Source organism: Stenella coeruleoalba (genome assembly GCF_951394435.1).
Source record: "Stenella coeruleoalba genome assembly, chromosome: 8".
Taxonomy (NCBI): Eukaryota; Metazoa; Chordata; class Mammalia; order Artiodactyla; family Delphinidae; genus Stenella; species Stenella coeruleoalba.
Window position 1 is genome coordinate 6,635,337 of NC_137154.1, and position 20,685 is coordinate 6,656,021.

General features: G+C 55.2%; 1 protein-coding gene across 1 annotated transcript; it reads right to left on the minus strand.

The window, feature by feature from the left end:
* Positions 1–5,378: 5,378 nt before the first annotated feature.
* SART1 (spliceosome associated factor 1, recruiter of U4/U6.U5 tri-snRNP) lies at positions 5,379–20,450 on the minus strand. The gene is made up of 20 exons (XM_079930202.1): positions 19,848–20,450; positions 17,966–18,023; positions 17,538–17,593; positions 16,874–17,000; positions 16,652–16,757; positions 16,324–16,401; positions 16,123–16,222; positions 15,889–16,031; positions 15,594–15,800; positions 14,727–14,851; positions 14,514–14,647; positions 14,247–14,380; positions 7,845–8,018; positions 7,555–7,665; positions 7,148–7,235; positions 6,549–6,639; positions 6,323–6,458; positions 5,781–5,870; positions 5,558–5,679; positions 5,379–5,455 (listed from the first exon to the last, which is right to left on the minus strand). The coding sequence occupies exons 1-20, from the start codon at positions 20,158–20,160 to the stop codon at positions 5,437–5,439; spliced, it is 2,412 nt and encodes an 803-aa protein (XP_079786328.1). The 5' UTR covers positions 20,161–20,450; the 3' UTR covers positions 5,379–5,436.
* Between the last annotated feature and the right edge of the window lie 235 nt (positions 20,451–20,685).

The window sequence follows — 20,685 nt, forward strand, 5'->3', positions numbered from 1 at the left end:
GTCTCGTCTGGTGACCCAGTTTAAAGGCTTTAAATGTGGAATATGCTGCCTCCAATGTACAAAGAAGCCAAATTGGTGTAGGGCCTCTTTGTAGTTTGAGGAAAAGGACAGCAATTTGTCCTTAGTAGTTGCCCAGATAGCCCCTTAGGAAATCCCTTGGGTTGCGGGACCCTGGATTTTGTCTTCATTCAAGGCCCAACCAACTCTGCTTACCTGTGTCTGAGGAGCACGTAAAGCAGCATGGGCAGTTTCCTCAGTAGGAACCACTCTCAGAATATCATCAGTGAGGGAAAGTCGGGACGCCAACAGTGGCTCATGTGCTCACGTGTGATGCATTGATGACATACTTGGGGGAATCCAGAATCCCTATGGAATGTGTCAAGGCCCATTGTGCACCTTGCCTGGCGACATAGAGGAATAAACCGTTAGCAGTGCCCAAGGCTGTCTCCCAGGTGGCAGCAATTTCTTCAGTTATTGTTACGATAGAATCTGGTGATGCTAACTTCTTTAGGTAACCTTTGCTCGTTCACAGTGAGGTGCCAAGCACCCGAAACCCTTGTTTCTAGCCAGCGCAGCTTGTTGAGCATGGAGACAGCGCTGTGTATCACTCCGTTGTCATGAATTTCTGTATGAGAAGGGTACTCTTTTTCTTCCTGGGGTTCGAACTGCATGACCTTGGCCAAAGTGAGAGGGGTGTAATCAGTTCCTGGCTCCACATTCAGTCAACGTTCATAGAAGCTGCCAGCAGGGTCACAATAAGCACGTCCACCAGTAAGTCAGCACTTGCCCTGGGTTGCAGGAGCCCAACGGGTCCACTCGGATGATACAATCCAGTAACACAGTAGCAGTCTCAGTCCAAGCATAGGGTGCGAGGGCCCCAAGAGCAATTGCGACTGGTTAGCCACTGGTAACAAGTTCCACAACAGAAGAGGGGAGTTCACTTACCCAGGCGTTAGTCTCCCAACCCTCAGCACACAGACTGGAGTATGTGCTCAAGAGCACTTGGCGAGTGGTGGGGAGCTGCCCTAGTCCTCTTTCAGTTCTAAAGGACCCAAATCAGGGTGCAGAGGAATTCATACAGCAGTATCTGCCCGGACTGATCTGTCTCACACAGAGCTTTGCGGGAGGGGGCCTCTGCAGGGAAATCCTCCCCTTTTTCAGTTTCCCTTTCTGTCGAAGGCTGACAAGTCAGACACATTTTGGGACCCCCTCCTGTCTCCGCCCACGCCCGCAGGGGAGCATATATTGACACAGAGGGCAATTTTGCCTTTCTTAGTGTCCCCAGAGCAGGTGTACAGAGGAGGGAAAGGGCAGGGGTCTGAGGAAGGGCAGGTAACGTGGTCTCACTGGGCAGGGCCATGTTGTCTGGCAGGTACAGGCCTGGAGTGCCAGCCTAGGGGGTTTTGATGGGAGTCACCTGAGATGGCAGGACCTGGTGCGTCAGGAGTCAGAGAGGGGGAAATGGGTGTCACAGGAAGGGCTGGGACCCACCGGAGTGAAGACCCCGAGTGAGGCTGACTACCCAGGGCATTAGGGCCTCGCAGAAATGGCCGTGGGGGAGTGACTTTGGCTCTCACCTCCGCCCTGTGAGCGAGGACAGCCATCTCCATCCTATACCAAGATGAAGACATTCAGAGCAGCAGAATATGGTAGTTTATCACTAACAGACAGAACTTCTAGAAGACAAACTTCAGAAAAAATTGAAAATGACTCCAGAGGAGAGATCTGAGCGGCAAGAAGGAACAAGGAACAAGTTCATTAATGATGATGATGTCTGACTAGGGGGTGGTTCAAGATAAGGTCCTGGAGGATAAAAACACCTAAGAATAGGGACTTCCTTGGCGGTCCAGTGGTTAGGACTCTGCGCTTGCACTGCAGGTGGCACCAGTTCCATCCCTGGTTGGGGACTAAGATCCCGAAAGCCATGTGGCCAAAACTAAAAAAAAAACAAAAAAACAAAACCCATGTAAGGATAGAGAGGGAGCAATCATAATTAAAGGGTTCTAAAGGCCTGTATAGTTTGAAGGGAGATAGATCTATTGACCAAGTTTAGACTTTAATACACACGTTGAAACGTTAAGGGTAATCTCCAAAATAGGAAGAGTGGATAACTTCCAAGCCAGTAAGAAGAAAAGGTGTTAAACACTCAATCACTCAAAAAGAAAGCAAAGGAGAAAAACAAGAGAAACAGGACAAAGTATTACTTGTATAGAACAGAAACTACTGTTTAAGCAGAAAAGGGATTTTCTAGACCATTTTAGGTGACTGTGATAGTTAATTTTGTGTGTCAACATAACCGGGCTCAGGGATTCCCAGATGGCTGGTAAAACGTTACTTCTGGTATGTCTGTGAGGGTGTTTCTGGAAATTAGCATTTGGAGCAGTAGACTGAATACAGAGGCCCCCTCGCCAATGCAGGTGGGCCTCACCCATTGCGCCCTGAGAGCCTGAGGAGGACGGGGAGGGGGCGGTGAGGGCGAGTTTGCTCCGTTTGAGCTGGGACACCCGTCTCCTCCTCACTCCTCAGGCCTTCAGGCTGACTTGAGACTCACACCACCGGCTTTCCTGGGTCTCTAGCTCGGAGATGGCATATCTGGGGCTTCTCATAATCACGTGAGCCAATTCCTATAATAAACCTCCTCATACATGTGCATATCCTAACGGTTGTTTCTCTGGAGAACTCTGATACACTCACAGAATCCCAGGGGGTCAGAGAACAAATCTCGGAAGGGTGCCTGAACTGGCAGGGCCCTACCTGGGCCTCCAGGGTAAGAACTGGGGAGGCTTCATCAGGCAGCCCTGGGGAGGGGGAGGGGAGAAGGCAGGGGACACCCTGCTGCTTCCCAGTGCTGTGGGGAAACGACAGAACTGGACCATGAGCTGACAGGAGCCACAGCCTGGGTATGGCTGCTGGGGCTTGAAGGGGTTCAGTGGACCTGGGCAGGGTGTGGGCACAGCTCAGAAGGAGAAGGACCACCTGAGTGAGGAGGGGACCCATCCTGCCCGTTTCACTTGCAGGCCACACCCACTCCGGATAATCAGCTTTTGGACCGAGGTTCCCATCACCAGGCCCAGAAGAAAGGGCCTTCTTGGGGGCTGGCCAGGGAATGAAGCGGCTGGGAGTGGTGAAGGGGTCCTGGGCAGGCCTTTATACCTTGGTGAGGGTGCCACGTGGGCCGGTGGCAGAGAGGCAGATGTATGGGCTTCTGTAAATTAAAGCTGGGCTCTCTGAGCCCCTTTGAAGGCCTTGTGTCACGTGGAAGGGCATGGACTCCCCCCATCCCCTTCACGTCTGGTGGTGTCCTTGCTCGACGGCTGCTCACCCATCAGATCCTCACGGGCCCAGGCAGCCAGTCTGGCCCTGCTCCTTACCCTCAGGCCCAGCAGCCCTGATGCTCAGTAAACATTTGCTGAAGTAATGAAAGGATGAACGTTCTTAACTCTGCTTTACACCAGCCCTGGAAGTCTGAGATGAAACACGGACTCAGTGGTAATTCGCCCGAGGTCAGACAGCTTGTGAATAGAAAAGCAGTCCAGATGAGTTAGTGCCCCAGCCAGCTTGCCCCCAGGCCCTGGCTAAGACCTCAGTGACCCTCACACCAGCCTGTGCGGAGGCATCACTGCCTGCAGTTCCTGAGGGGGAAAGTGTTGCTGGCAGGGCCCCACCTTCTCCCATGGTTCTTCCTGCGCTGGGGGCTCAGGCCTCAAAAGATTTGGTGGCCCCCAGCCCCTCCCACCTCCAGGGAGCTGAACTGACGCCTTGCTGCTTCCCAGCCCCCGGCAGGGGCAAGCACAGCCTGGGGAGGGGACTAGCTAGCATGCATTTGGGCCGGGAAGGGCAAGCACGGGGCCTGGGGACCAGAGGCCACAGGATGTCTCAGAGGAAGCAGACGGCCAAGCAGGGAGGCTTCCTGGAGAGGCCCCTGCGAGTCCCTGGAAGCCCCTCCTAGCCCCTGGTGCACTATTTACTGTCTCCTCAGTCACAGGGTCAGCGTTGGGAGGCATCCTGGGCCAAACCTGGTCAATTTGACCCTGGTCCACCGTTGCTTTAGGCCTTGGTCGTTTCTGGCTCTGATGATGGTGACAGCCTCCTAACAGGCTGCACAGCGTACGGTGTGAACTTTGACAAGAGCTCGGCCAGAGCTGGTGCTATGCCACCAGGGACACTGGACTGCCCATCCGTAACACCGGACGTGCCTCAGAGGCTTCCAGGAGAAATGGACTGAGAATCCCCAAATCCCAGATCTGGGCTAGGCATCCTACGGGGACCCTCCATGAGGAAGCAGCCCAGATGAAAATTAAATCAGAATCAGACCTCAAAACGAGGAGATGAGCGCAAGAAAGCACGAGGGGCTGGTGCTTGCTGGGTCTGCCACGCAAAAACTGTCATCAAAGGCAATGTGCTAAGCAACTGTATTTTTGTCCCTTGCTTACATTTCTCTCACCCTAAAGTTATCCACTCTTTTCTTCGTTTCATTAAAAAAAAAAAAATCTGTGAAGCGTCTGGAATGCATCCGGGTGTACGTCAGGGTGGGCGCTGGTTTGGTCGGACTCCCATGGGAGCCAGCTGTCACCATTCCCTTGATTCAGGCTCTTGCTCGCCCCTCACAGAGTTCTTCCCTGCTTAACTGGACACAGCTCCCAGGAGGTGCTCCGAGGAGCTCTCAGCCTCTCGCTCCACACACACCAAGGCGGTACAGGATCACGGAGCAGCCTCGGGTAGCACCTCCGCCCTGCGCTGCCCCCAGTCCCTGCCCCGCCTGTCCTGGCCGGGGAGGGCAGTGCCACTTGTGGCTCTGGAGGCTGGGAGAGACCAGAGTGACTGAACTTCTAAAACACCTTCCACTTCTTACCCAAACCTCTAAAACACCTTCCACTTCTAGCCCTGCAGAGGATAAGGCACGGCCTTCAACAGACGGCCAGGACCCATGCAACCACACCGGGGAGGCCAGGGGAGGGGGCGAGAAAATGAACCAGCTGGCTCCTCTTTAGCTGGCTGGGGCCCAGGGTGGACTGGACAACCGCCTTAGAGGATCCAGGCTAGCTTTCTCCCTGCATCTCCGTTGTTATTTGTGTCACCTACGACCAGGTCTCACCTGGCAGAGGCCATCACTCTAAGCCACCTCTGAGGGGTCTTGCTCACCTTCGCACTGCAGGTGAATGAACGAATGAGTTCATTTAATTGTCACAAGACATCCTGTGAAGCAGAGGTGTCTTGATGGTACAAATGGCAGAATTAAAGCCCAGAGAGGTTCAGTGACTTGCCTGAGGTCACAAAGGTGGTGATGGAGCCTGAGGGCAGTGTCACTGATGCTCCTCCACCTGCCCTCCTCCCAGGTCTAACCCTGGAATCTGCACCATGACCAGGGGGGGAAAAAATAAGGAGGGAACTTTATTTAATATTAAAGTCGGGAGGGGATCAGAAGGGAGGTCGGCTTCACTTGGTAATGGTGTTCCTGCGGAGAGAAGAAGGGCGTGAGGCTGCAGAGCGGCTGCGCGCCTCCCCGACCCCATACGTGCACCGCGAGGCCCTGTGCCCACCCCGCCTCCCCACTCACGCGTTCATGCTCTTGCCACTGCCGCTGAGCACGATGTACGGTGTCTTCTGGGCCTTCTGCTTCTCCTGGAGCAAAGCCACGGTGCCCAGGGGCGTGTCGCTGGAGCTCATCTTCTTCAGGAGCTGCGGGGGCAGGGTTGGTCAACACGGGTGGGAGCGGGCCTCGGCACCTCAGCTGCCCGCCATGCGTCCCGAGGCCCCCCCGCGACCCCTCGGGCACCCACCGCCTCCTCGTCCAGCTTCTTCATCCGTCGCTCCGTCTTCATCTTGCCCGAGCCCTTCCCATGGAAGCGGTGGGACAGCTGCCGGAAAGCCTGCGATGGGGGAGGGGGGCAGGACCGTGTTGGAGCCGCCCAAGCCGCACAGGATAGGGGAGGGGCAGCGCTAGGCCCAGGGTGGGGTGGGGTGGCTGGGAGGGGATGGGAGAAGGCCAGCGGCCCCAGCACCCTCTGGGGCCCCCAGCAGAGTGGGGGGGATGGACTTCGTCGGGGCACCGGGGCTGGGGCTGGAGCGAGGGGGCAGCACACCCAGGGAGCATGTGGGGAAGAGTGCTGGCGGGTGGAAGACAAAGAAAAGATGGGAGAGTCGGCCGCCCCGCGAGGGCCGCCGGCGGTGAGAGTGAAGGGTCAGGCCAGCAAAGGCACCCTCCCGCCAGGCCCGCGAGGGGGACCACCGGGCCTGCCAGAGACACAGACACCACCAGCCCCCAGCCCAGACCCTGGGGTGCGGCTCTGCCTCGCGGCCCCGCCTCAGAGGCCCCGCTCACCTCCTTGGGAGTGAGTTTCCGGCCCGTCTCGTCCACGTACTCTATCTTGACGTCAGGCTTGTAGCCATCCTTCTCCTTGAAGTCCTGGGTGAAGCCTCGGTACTCCTCCCGCCGGCTGTACTTGTCATCGATGGCCCTGCCCGAGACGGATAGGGATTCAGTGTGAGCTGCTGCCCCCCCCGGCCCAGGCTCCAGGCAGTACGGCCCCGGCTGGTGCCCCACTCACATCTTGTCCTCAATGCAGTACACGGCTGACGGCAGGGACTTGTTGGGCGCCTTCACCCGGGCCACCTTCTGCACCGTTGTTTCCAGCAGCCCTGAGGACAGGGGTTATGAGACTCCAGGCTTCCCAGCACCCGCCAACAGCACGGGGCCACTGGGAGACCCTCAGAGCTGTGCTGTGGGAGTGGACAGACATCAGGCCCATTGTGCAGATGGAGGAAACAGAGACAAGAGTCAAGTCCTTGTCAGGGGCCACTGGCCAAGTAAAAGGCAGGACTGGGATCCTAATGCCAAGGCCTCTGTGCCACAGCCTGGACTGTTTCAGCTCCCCACACTCCTCCCCAGAGGAGACACCAAGCCTCAAAGGATGCTTTGCAGGGGAATACGTGAGCACGGGCATTGAAAATGGGGTGATGCAGCACAGAAGGCCAGCTGCTACTAAGACTGCCCTGGAACCAGGGTGCAGGGGAAGGAGTGGCTCATGGCATCAGAAACGAGGAAGAGGCAGCAGAAGGGACCAGGGGAAGCCGCGCCAGCACCTGCCTCGCCTGCCCTTCCCGCCACAGCACCCAGGCCCCAGCAAGGCTGCCCCGAGCCCCTTACCTTTGTTCTGACACAGGAGCAGGGCGGCTGCCAGCCCTCTATTCACGATGGGCTCCTCGTCCAGGATGGTGGTGGAGGAAGCAGAGAACTGGGGGTGGCACAGAATGATGGGGGTTGTAAGCCACACGGGCTCTTCTGACCCTCCAACCCAACAGTCACCCCCCACTGGACTGTGGACCTCTCTATGCACCAGGCCCTGCATGACAAGACGTCTCATTTAATCCACAATAACCCCGTGAGGTTTATACACTCCATTTACGCATGAGGAGACCAAGGCTCTGAGACATGGAGGCCCCACGGCTAGGAAGGCACAGAGCTGGGCCTCCAGCCCAGCTCCTGACCCCAAGGCAGCGGGGTCTCCACTCCCGTGTCCTCCCGGCCCCAGCCCCGTTCCTCCCTGTCCTCACATCTTGCTGCTGCTTCTCCTCATCCAGGTTGACTGTGCTCCAGCCAATGTTCTCCTCCCCATCAGATTCGGAGCCGCCGTTGGCCGATCGCTCCTCATCCCGTTCAAAGTCCTAGAGGACAGCTCAGGCTCAGCCCAGGCGGCCCAGCCCTCAGCCGGCCCGTCCCACCTGAGCACTGGGGCTCAGCACTGAGGACCGGCAGGGCCGACACTGCCGCCCACGCTGCGCCCCTGCCCCCGGAGCAGAGCAGGCCAGGGGAGCGTGTGGGCGCTGGGCTGCCGAGGACCCACCATGAGCTCTTCCTGCTCCTCCCGGTTGCCGGCCAGCCCGTAGGTGGGGATCTCCCCCAGCGTGCGGCAGAACTCGGATGTGGCGTTGAACACGATGGCCCCCTTCCGCTCCGGATCCTCCTCCTCCTCCCAGCCCCGCTGGCGACACTCCAGCCTCCTGACGATCTCCACCACCTGAGGGAGGGAGTGGCTGTGGGCAAACCCGCAAGTTTCTGGGGTGGGGCCCAGGAACCCAAGACCCTCCGTGGTGGCAGTATGACAAGCCATTCCCACTGCTCACGGCAGACCAGACCGGTCTCTACTTCTCCCTGACCCCCGATCTGCTCTGCGCTCTGCACCGATCTCACTGGCTCGCTTCCCTCCTCCAAAGTCGTCAATGGCTCCCCACTGCCCTTTGAATTAATATCCAAAATCCCACACGGCCCTTCATGACCGGGCCTGGGCCGACCCTTCTCCAGAGCCCCTCAGCTCACTCCTGCAGCCTCACACGCACGCCTTCCTCCAGGGCCTCTCCCGCCACTCCTCTGCCACCCACTCTTCACCTGAGAAACTCCAGTTTTAGGACTCGGCGTAAACATCCCTCCCCCTGGAGCCCTGTCCCTGAGGCTGCAGGCTAGATGCTCTGTTGACCTTCCACCTGCTTCTGGCACTGAATCCACCAGCTACCCACCCTGCCTGCCCTCCCATCACAGCAGACGCCCAGCCCTGCTCCCACCTCAGGCCACCTTACCTGGCACGGCTCCAAGGGCCCTCAGAACTCTGCTCCTGACACTACCCCCCTCCTGACTACACTCACTGTCCCCTCTATTGTGTCATTCCCACAAGCACACAGGGATGACCTAGGATCTCCCCTCTTTTATTTTTGGCTGCGCGGCATGTGGGATCTTAGTTCCCCGACCAGGGATCGAACCCACGCCCCCCGCAGTGGAAGCACAGAGTCTTAACCACTGGACCGCCAGGGAAGTCGCTCTCCCCTCTTTTAAAAACTCCTCCTTGGACTTCCCTGGTGGCACAGTGATTAAGAATCCGTGCTTCCACTGCAGGGGACACGGGTTCGAACCCTGGTCTGGGAAGATCCCACATGCCGCGGGGCAACTTAAGCCCGTGCGCCACAACTACTGAGCCTGCGCCCTAGAGCCCACGAGCCACAACTACTGAGCCTGTGCACTTAGAGCCCATGCTCCACAACAAGAGAAGCCCCCGCAGTGAGAAGCCTGTGCTCCACAACGAACAATAGCCCCCGCTCGCCACAACCAGAGAAAGACCGCGCGCAACAAAAACCCAACACAGCCAAAAATAAATTAAAAAAAAAAACAAATCTCCTTTCAATACCACAGCCCTCCTGCTCTGCCCCCTGACAGCAAACTCCTCCGAGAAGTTTCTAGTCTCCATGTCCACTTTTGCAACCCTTTTCATTTTATTATGTTACATTTTTAAATGAATGTCATCCTACACAAAAAAGGGTTATTTATAATACATTCATATTTTTAAAAATAACAACCACCAAACAAACACCCATGTCCCCATCACCTGGCTGAGAAACATTATTAACCTCAAGTGTCTCTTCCCCACATATCTGTGGCCATGATTCACTGGCTTTCCTTTATAGTTTACCACATAAAGACCTATCCACGAACAGTCTGTTATTTTGTTGTGCATTTTTCAAACATTATGCAATCTGAATCGTACTGTATGATTCTACTATGACTTGTTTATATATATACATAAGTATATATGTATTTTAAGGTTAATCTTGACACGAGCGGCTATATATAGTTCATTAGCTTTGAACTACAGAATCATATTCCGTGACACGATCATACCTCAATTTAGTTCTAGTGCACTAAGGATGTTCTTCTTCTGTTACCACGAGTAACGCAGCTGAAGCAATCTGATGCAAGCATTTCTCTGGGGCACACGTGAGAGTGCGGACCGGTGAGTTGCACGGAACACACTCACTTTCATTCTGCAAGGTTCGTCATTGTCTTCCCACTGATTAGACTCGTTTACACGTCCATGAAAAGTGTGGCTAAGAATTCTGGCTGCTCCACATCCTCACTGACATTTGATGTTGTCAGACTGACATTTTTGCCAAATGATGCACATGTGACACAGTCTGTCATTGTTTCAGCTCACCTTTCCTTGATCACTACTGAGGTTGGGCCTCGCGGGGGATTCTAGTGGTCATTTATCCTTCTAATTCTCTGAATGCCATTCTGCATATGGACAAATATCTTCTCCCTCTGGCCTGTCTTTTTACATTCTTTATGATGTCGTTTTTCTTCTTTCCTGGCCACGTATCGAGGCATGTGGGATTTTAGTTCCCCGACCAGGGATGGAACCCATGCCCCCTGCAGTGGAAGCGCGGAGTCTTAACAACTGGACGCCAGGGAATTCTCCTTCATAATGTATTTTAAATAAAACAAAATTTTAAAATTAAAATTAAGGGGCCTCCCTGGTGGCACAGTGGTTAAGAATCCACCTGACAATGCAGGGAACTTGGGTTCGAGCCCTGATCCGGGAAGATCCCACATGCCACGGAGCAACTAAGCCCATGTGCCACAACTACTGAGCCTGCACTCTAGAGCCCAAGAGCCACAACTACTGAGCCCATGTGCCACAACTACTGAAGCCCGTGCACCTCGAGCCCGTGCTCCGCAACAAGAGTAGCCACTGCAATGAGAAGCCCACACACCACAACCAAGAGTAGCCACTGCTCGCCACAACTAGAAAAAGCCCACGTGCACCAACAAAGACCCAATGCAGCCAAAAATAAGTAAATTTTTAAAAAAAATTAAAAATTTTTATTTCTAAGTAAAATGTCTGTTTTCTTCTTCATGGGTTATGCTTTATATCTATATTGTAAGAAATCTTTCTCTTGAAATAATCCAATCACATAAAAACAAATACTCTATGATTCTACTTATAGGAGGTCCCTAGAGGAGTCAAGGTCATAGAGACAGACAGTGGAATGGTGATTGCCAGAAGCTGGGGGGAAGGGAGAATGGGGAGTTAGGGTTTAATGGGGACAGAGTTTCAGCTTCACAAGGTGAAGAGAGTTATGGGGATGGATGGCGGTGACGGCTGCACACAAGGTGAATATACTTAATACCACAGACCATACACCTAAAAATGGGTAAGATGGTAAATATTATGTGTATTTTAACACAATAAAAAAAAGAATCTCTACCACGAAGTCATAAACGTAATTTTTTTACTTTGGCCTCAAATATTAAGTTTTTACTTTTAAGTTCTTAATCTAAGTGAATTTGCATAAGGTGTGAAGTACAAACCCAATTTCACATTTTTCCAAATAGGTAACTGACTGTCCCACCACCACTTATTGAGCTGAGCACCTTTCACACTGGGACATCACGTGTCCTGGCTCAGTAGTCTGTTTCTGGGTCCCTGTATTCAATCTCAGCCCTATTAGTCCACACTTATGCCAATATCCTGCTGTTTCAATTTCAACTTTCTAAAAAGACTTGATATCTGTTACAGCAAATCCCACCACGTTATTATTCCAAAGCGTCTTGGCTATTTTGGTCCCTTTGATCTTCTGTGTAAATTTTAGAATCAACTTGCCAGCTTCCACAAAAATCTCTATTGGGATTTCTGCTGGAACAGCATTTAATCTATAGGTTAATTGGAGGAGATAGACATCTTTACAATGTTAGTGGTATCCATTAACATGGTTGTTATGGACTGAAATGTGTCCCCCCCAAAATTTGTATGTTGAAGCCCTCATCTCCAGTGTGGCTGTGTTTGGAGACAAGGCCTTTAAGAAGATAAAAAAGGTCAAATGAGGTCATAAGGGTAGGCCCTAATCCAATGGGCTAGTGTCCTTACAAGAAGGAAAGATGTCAGGGAGTAACACACAAAGGCCATGTGAGGACACAGTGAGAAGATGGCCATCTCAAGGCGAGGAGAGAGGCCTGAAGAGAAAGCAAACCTGCCAACACCTTGATCTTGGACTTCCAGCCTCCAGAAGTGTTAGAATAAATTGCTGTTGTTTAAGCCACCCGGCCTGTAGTATTCTGTTATGGTAGCCCTTGGTAACTAAAACAACACGTCTTGTTTAATGCTTTTCGAAAACGGACTATAATTTTCCCCATATAGATCTTACGAATCATTCATTCCTTTTTATTTTGTTGCTATGCTGATTACTCCTTTCCCACATTGCCTTCTCTTGCTTATCCACATTACTTCACCATCTATATCGCTTTCATAAATGGTGTCCTTTTTAAAATTACATTTTCTACCTATTGCTGGTGTACAGAAACACAATCAACGTTCATCTATTAATCTTGTGTCCAGCAACCTTGTTAAAGCCTGCATGATCTAGTCCCCATTTCCCACCACCCCACAGAGCTGACCTGATGGGAGCATCAGTGACCTCTGTGCTGCCCGATCCCAAGGTCAGTTCCCATCCTCCTGATACCCAAACTCTCCGGAGCATGCGCCACAGCTGCTCACACGCTTCCACTCCAGACCTTTCTTCACATGGCTTCCAGGACGGCACCCTCTCCTCTTTACCCTCCTCGCTTGGAGCCCTACGTTCTCTTCCTTATTTATACTCACTCTCCTGGTGATTCCATCCAGTCCTCTGGTTTTAAATCCCAGCTACACAGACTTCCATGCTCGTATCTCTCATCTCAGCCTCTCCCCTGAAGTTCAAAGTCATATATCCAACTGCCTATTCAATACAATCACCTCCAATAAGGAGGCACCTCAAAGCTAACTAAACCAAAAGGAAACACTTGCTTTTCTTCCCCACACCTGTTTCTCCCCTAGTCTCCCCCATCTCAGTAAATGGCCCAGCCAGTAGAAAACCCAATCGTGATTAATCCCACCGGGCCACGTAACCTTTACAATCCTTTCAGCCGTAGACTCTGGGACACTCGCACATAATTTTTAAATATTAACGCTATTCCGCATTAACTATGAAAGAGAAAAACTTCCCTCAACTCGCGCCCCCTTCAGCTATTGCCCCATTTTCCCGTCCTCTATCAGAGTGGGGTTGGGCAAACTGGGGCCCACTGCCTGTCCTCGTAAAGCAAGCTGTATTGGCATGCGGCCATGCCCACTGGCTACACTGGCAGAGCAGCTGAGCAGCTGCTGCCAAGATCGAAGCCTCAGACGTTTACTCTCTGGCCCTTTAACAAAAAGCCCTCACGCTCCTGCGCGGAGGAATCATCCCCAGCTGCTGCCCTCACCTCCTTGAGTCCCATCTCTCCTCAATCCTCCAGAAGCTACTGTCTCTGCCAGGGCACTGTCTCCACTGGTGCCAAATCTGACCTGCCCCTCAGCAGTGTTAGATGACGCCGCCCTCTCTCTCCTCGAAACCCCTCCTCGGCTTCAGGGAGGCCTCACTCTCGTGGCTCCCCTCCTACGCTACCCCCCACGGTAGGCACCCCAGGTTTGCTGCTGCAGCCTCTGTCTCCAGCCCCACTTTCTCCCTCGGTGGGAGGTGCAGGGTTACAAGTGTGGGCTCTGGAGTCAAGCTGTGCAAATTCCAGCTCGGCCACTGACCAGTCACGTAACCTTAGGCAACTTGCCTAACGCCTCTGTGCCTCAGTTTTCCTCAACTGTAAAATGGAGAAAACAGAACCTTCCTCATAGGGTGTTGCTGTGAGAATTAAATGAAGCAGCACATGAAGCACTTAAGCAGTGCCCGGCACGTGCCAGTGCCCCGTTGAGGGTCAGCGATGACCACGGCCTCAAGGCCCCGCTGACCTCTCTGCCTCAGCTCACACCACCAGCCCTTCACTCTGCTCCAGCCTACCTGGTCCTCCAACATTCTAAGGTCGTCTATCCAAAGGACATCTGCTGTCCCCAGGGCCTGAACGTCTGTCTACGCGACCTCCACACTGAATCTGCGCAAGATCGGCTCCTTTGTGTCATTTCAGTCTCAATTCAAATGTCTCCCCTTGAAAGGTCTTCCGTGAACACCCGAACCAAGAGACCAACCCTCCGGTGACTCCTGTCTGGTCTGCTCAGCTCTAGTCACTATGAGAAATTACCGTTTGCTCGTGTTCACAAGTTCACCGCCACTTCTGCCTCCATGCAAGGCATAGGCCTTTGGCTGTCCTGTTCTCCAGTGACTCCCCAGCCCTGGGACAATGCCTCACACACAGTAAGGCATGCAATACACACTCCAGAAGGAAAGAAGGGAGGGAAAGATCCAACCACTAAAGCATCCCCTAGTGGAAACGCTGCAGAAACCTAGAAATCTACCAATATCTACCAATAACACCATATGAAACAAAAGAGAGGATGCAAATTGAAATGCGGGTGCTGCCTACGATGGCGCAGGAGCACGTGCTCCTCAGGACAGGGCACTACAGACACACCTGTCACCAAAGGGCCCAGCGCCCACCCACGCCTCAGGAGCCCCCCTACCTTCTCACCGCTGTCCCGCAGCTGTTGTAGCTGCCGCAGGCGGCGCCCCTTCTCCAGCTGCTTCTGCAGCTCCAGCTCCGCCTCATCCTCTTCCAGCACCTCGGGTGACCCAGACCACGGTGCTCTGCCCTCCTCTGGTGGAAACACGGGAGACGCCGGCTCAGATCACTTCCAGGGGCCCTGGGCTCCTGTCCCTGCTTTTCCACCCCTGCCCCCAACTCCCCCTCTGCCCTCCCACCCCCCGAAACGGGCTGGCTGGGCCCTTACCCTCGTCGCTGATGTCCATGTTCTCCACGCGGGGGTCATCTGACTGCAGGGGCTGAGACACAGGCTCCTTCTCCCCCTCCTCCTGGGCCTCCTCGTCTGCCTGAGGCACTCGGCGCCGACCGCGGCCCCGCAATCTGTGTGGAGAGGCCTCTGCGTGAGCCCTGGCCCCGGGGCTGGCTCAGCGCCAACACCGACCCCTGGCCCCACACCCACCTGGAACCGAAGTCCTCATCTTGAGTCTGGTCCCCAAGGGGCAGCAGGTCATCAGCCTGTATTACCACCTCCTTCTCCTTCTTGCGGATCTTCTTCACTCGCCGCTTGGTCTTTTTAAAGGTCACCTGAAGGGGAGAGAGAAAGAGAAACGTGAAGGCCGGGGTGGCGCTGGGGGGAAGGCAGGCAGCACAAGCCCACGAGAGCGAACGCTGCCTTAGCGTTACTCTGCGCTGGCTGTGGTCATACGTAGCTCACGTACATGGGCAAGACATGAGGTGTGGGCGATTATTCTCCCGCCTGTGAGATGAGGAAAACCGAGGCACAGAGAGATTATGTATCTCGTCCAAAGTCAGCTAGCTCCTAAGCAGGAGAGCCGGGATTGTGAATCCCAGGAGTCTGGCTGCAAAGTCTTGCTCGTAACCACAGAGCCAAGCAACCTACTGAGCCAGCGGTCTACCTGCGAATTCACACAGCCATCCCAAAGGCGACAGCCACGCGCAGCTGTAGAATGACCACTTACCAGATCACCACCCATCCTTGTATCATCCCCCAAGAGCTGGCTCCCGCCATCCCCATTTCAGATGGGGCGCCTGGTACTTACGTCACTCACCCCAGGCACAGGCTGGCTAAGTGGCAGGGTCTGAACACCAGTTCAGGGCCACCTGGCTCACGGTCCTTGTTCTGTCTACACCAACTGCCTGCCCACAGCTCCTCCTCGGGGCTGCCAATGACTGCGCATCCCCAGGGACCACGCACCACATGATCACCTGATCCCCCTCCTTAGCTCATTCTGGCAGCCTGTGACCTCCGAGGGGAGGGAGGGTCACCACCCTAGTCACAAGTGCGGGTGGAGGCCTCGGGGCTCACCATCTCCTCGGGCGTGAGGTACTCGGAGGCGAGCCGGGGCCCCGCTGCGCTCAAGGACTGAGCCTGCAGCCGCAGCTTGGCCCGGATCTCTTCCAGCTCCCGTTCCCGGAGGCCATCGGCCACGCCGCCCTGCTCCAGACGGAAGGACTGCAGCCGCTCGCCCTCGAGCTCCTCATCGTACTTGGACAGGATAGAGCGGGGTTTTTGCTGCAAGACAAGAAGTACAGGTTAGGACCCAACCCAGCTCCTGAAAAGCCACCACCGTCTCCGCCCAGAGCCCACACTGCCGGCCTGCCTGTGCCAAGTCATCCACACTCTCATCCTCTGCGTACGGCAGGTAGTCAGGCTTCTTCTTGCGCAGCTCCACGTTCTTCTCTGCCCGCTCCTTATCCACCAGGTTCACGTTCACCAGCACATCCTCCTCCTCCTGCAGCACTCCTGGAGCCAGGGCGGAAGCAGTGGCCGGTCACGCTTGCCCTCAACTCAACAGTGCCTGTGGCCCCAGCCAGAGCACCCCAGTTCAACCCACCTTTGTCCTTGAGGGTGAGGATGACAGTCTCCCCCTCTTGGAAGGCGTCAATGGCATGCTCCACGGTGAGGCCCTGCAGGTCCCGGGCACTGTACAGGACCTAGAAGGGAGGCAGAAGGTCCAGCCGGGTCAGGAGCCCGACCCACCAAGCCCTGGGATCCCAGCACCAAGGACAGCACCCCCCAGCTGCTGCAGCTTCACCTGCCGCCTCTGCCCGAACTCCTCCTCCACCAGGGTGCTGACACCAAACTCTTGGTCCATCTCCTCCAGCAGCTTGGCCTGTGGGACAGGGAGGGGGCGACGTCTGACCTCAGGCTGTTCAGGATCAGCAGAAGGTGCGGGGCCTTACTAGATGTGAGTGCAAAGAGCACAGGACTTGGAGGCGCGCTGCTGAAAACCCAGCGCAGGCACTACTGACCACTCCTACAGCCCCGAGCCCAGCCTCACCTCCCTAGGGTCCATGTTCTGCCTCACCAGCCGGTCAGGCCACCAGAGGCACTGAACGACACCCCAGCTCCCAGCACCTCACCCTCCTCTCTGCCAAGTCCTTCTCCTTCTGAAGCTGCCGGGTCCTCTCGATCCAGGCTGCAGTGTCATCCAGCCAGGGGTCATCCTCCCCCAGGGCCTTTATCTTCCTGAGGAGGGAAGACAGTGATGCTCCGGGAGCCAGCTCCTGCTCCCCCACCCCAACTCCAGAGCTGCTTGGCGCCTCCTCGGGCCCTCCCCCTGCCTGCCCGGCTGGGACCCTCACCCCAGCTTTTGGTTCAGGAGGCGCTTTTCTTTGGCAGCCGCCAGCTTCTCTCGTAGCTCTTCTCGCTGTCGCAAGGCCATGGGATTGATGACATCGGCGGTCACGGGCTCCTCCTTGGTGCCCGCCTCTGGAAGGGAGGCCCAGGCGTGAGGCTATGCCTGCCCAAGGCTGGTGGGGAGAGGAGGGAGCCACTCACGCTGCCCCCGTCCAGCTCAGGGGGCCAGAGGGGCCAGGGGTGGGGGAAGAATCCGTGCCTCCCTACTCCCACGCGACCCCACCCTCCCATGTCTCCCCACGGCACAATGGGACCCTCCATGCCTTCCAGAGTCCCTCTGATCATACTTCAAAAACAAAACAAAATGAAAAAACTAGCACCTGCACAGCCCAGATCCGTTTGCAGGAACTGTGCACATCTCTCAGCCCATCTAATGCTACCTCACAGCCAGACTGAGGATGCAACGCCAACTGCTCAAACTACAAGAAGCAGCTGAGTCCCAGATCCGCCACACAACAGCAAGGAGGGCCCCGCGCCCACTGCCAGCACACACACAGGACCGCTGAATGGTGCTGAACCTGTGCCCACTTTCTTCAAAGACCCCTTCAGATGGCCTCTCTCCTTGGTCCCAAATGCCCTCCCTTCCCCCACCCTCAGCCCCACACTCACCCTTCTTGACGGCATTGACCTCCAAGGGTTTCAGCCCCAACTTTGCCCGGAGTTTACTGAAGGCAAGAGATACAAGTGTTAGGAACTGTCAAAGAAAGAGCACCGAAGCATTTCTGGACAGACGGGGTGAAAACATGAGGGGACTGAGTGGTCCTAAGGGTCCCAAACCTAGGGCCTGACCCAGCATTGGGAAGAGCACTGGCCTCCCAATCAGGCGGAAGGCCTGGCCTGCCTCTAACCAGTGAAATGCCATCCTTCCTCTTGGCTCTTAATTGCCCACTTCTGTAACTCAAATGGTTGGCTAAGATGATTTACGTGGCAACTTCCAACTTCAATCAGAACGTGTTACTGTGCGAAAGCCACCCGAAACAGCTGCCCCTGAAACTGCTTGTAAGAAAACACAGAAACATAAAGGAGACGGTACTTACTTGGTCTCCTCGATGCTGAGTGACGAGGCATCACCTGAGCTTGCTTTGGAGCTGGCAGCTGGAACAAGAAGCAGCAAGGCTCAGGAGCTGAACACAGGGCCTGCAGCCACAGCCTTGGCTCCAGCTGCAGGGCCGAAGACGAGAGGCCCTCACCAGCACCTGGGCCTGCTTCCTCCTCCCCAGGAGCTCCTTCTACCTGAGTCCCAGGCTCTGAGAATGCCACCTCTCCACACACCTTCCTTTCTTCATCCAAAAGGTCCAGCTTTCTACATCCTTCACTTTGCCGCCTCTTCACTTTTGTACATTCTGTATTTTCAACCTGCACTGCCCTCTCTGGCCTCACCCTGATTAACAAAATCCTATCCGAATGCAACAATGAAATGTCACTTCCTTCGTGGTGTCCTGTTCGATTATTGATCAGCATGAACTGCTCTCCCCTGCACTGCATAGTACGGTCAGTCATTTCTGGGTCTGTTTCTCCTCACAGGTCAGGAACCACCTTGGCAACATAACTGTGTCCTCTATGTAATTCGTGCAATCAAGAAACACACTTATTGGTGCCTGTTCTATGATGATACCGGGGTCACAGAGATAAAGGGGCATTTCGGACCTCCTCCACCCACCTCACAAACAGCAAATAACTTCACCGAACACCAGAGACAACAGCCAGACCCCATCAGGCGGAGCTGCCCCAACTAGCTGCCACCACGTGCTCATCCGTCCGGCAGGCCCACCTCACAACCTACCTCTTTCCCTCTTTCCCTTTTATCCCACCTGGACCCTGCATCCCAACCCTTCTAGGCTCTCTCCAAGGTCACCAGCCTCCTTAATTCGAAATCCCATGGATTCTTTTCAGCTCTGGTTTTCGCCTGATCTCCTGTGGTGTGTGACATTGTTGATCACTCCCACAGATCCCATGACACAAGATTCTACGGTTTTCCTGCTTTGGAGGATAGCCTACCTCCTTTTTCTAGTCTCCTGCTCTGCCTACTACTAAAACATTGGCATCTCTCAGGTTCTACTCCCAACCCTGGCTTCTCACTCCTCAGTCTCTCAAGGGACTTCATTTGCCACCTGAACTCTCATGATTCCCAAATTGCTCTATCTGGCCCCAAAGCTGGGTTGCTCCATGCACATCAAATGCAACACTCTGCAAAAGCGAATTCGTTGTCTCCCTCCAAAAATCTGCGTCTCTTCCAAACTCCTCAAGTTCAGTCGACAGCACTCCCACCCACCTAATCGCTCAAGCCAAAATTCAAGGAGCATCCTCAATTCCTTCTTCTCCTTCCCGTCCTCTTCCAAGTGCTAAGCTCTGTCACATCGTCCTCCGAAACACCTTTCCAATCTCCCCTCCATCCCACTGCTGCTGCCTTGGTGCAGGCCACCATCAGCCTTCACCTCACCTCCAATCTTCACTGCCCTTGACCCAGTTCTCAACACAATGATCTTTGCAAAATATGAATATAATCAGCGCACTCCTCAGCTCAAACTCATGGCTCCCTACGACTCTCAAGACAAAGTTCAAATTTCTTAACAGGGCCTATCTCACAGCCTCGTGTCTCTGCTGTGAACTCCACAACTTGCACAATATCAGGTTTCTTCTTGCCTCTGCACGTGCTGGCACCACTTCATTCACTCACTCAACACACTTAGGGAGAGCCTGAGATATGCCAATTGAGGAAAACAGAAAATTTCTACCCTCACGAAGTTTAACAGAGAAAAACAACCTTTAATTCCAAATAACCACAGGAAGACCCGTTACAGTACTGACGAAGAGAGTGTGGCGATGCCTCGGCCTGGTGTGCTCGGCCTCCAAACCCAGAGCCCACCACCCCCAGACACCCCCCATCGCCCCGCCCCCTGCACAGGCCCCGCCCCTCACCGGCCTCGTAGCCGTCCTCCCGCTTCTCCCGCTTCACCCGCCGCTCGGAGGGCTCTGTCTGGTTGCGCTCCCGCCCGTGCGCGCCGCTGCGGGCCTCAGCTTCGGCCCCGCGTCGCCCGCTCCCGCGTTCGCTCCCACGCTCTCGGCTTCGCTTCCGTCGTTCGCCGCCGCTGCTGCCGCCGCCGCTGCTCCGGTGCTTGTGTTTTTTGTGTTCCCGGTGCCGAGGCGGCTGTTCGGTGGCGCCCCCGGTGCCGGCCGCTGCCGTGGTCCCGGCCGCCTCCTTCTCCCCACGGTGCTTCTTTGACGACCCCATGGTGGTGTGTGCACCCCAGGCCCGGCTACCGCCGAGCCCCGACAACGCAAAATGGGAACACTTCCGGGTCGCCAGACAGCCGGTGTCGTATTGCCGGAAACCAAGAGCGGCTGCTTCCGTCGCTTGCCTCGGAGCCGGCCCCAAAGGTTCATGGGAAAGCCGGGATCGGAGCCCGACTGCGCAGTCGCGGCCGCCTCGGGCGGTGGTGCAGTCTTTGAGCAGGTCGCCCAATTGCGCATGCGCGCCTCAAGGTACTGTGCGACCGGGTCTGGGTAAGACGGCATCCCAGAACTTTAAGGACTTAGGGGCCATCAAAGTCAGCACCGCCGACGCAGAAAAGCCCCTCTCAGGCTTCCCTCCGCTTGCACACCCTCAGTCACGGGACAGTCACTGCCTCACGGACTTTCCGTGGGCAGTGCCCACCGCTGCAGTAGGCGTCCTCCTAGTGAACTCCCCGGGGTCGTGGCTCCATCAGGTGTTCAACGACGAGCGTGTTCTCCTGAGACCCCCCCCAGCTCCACATTC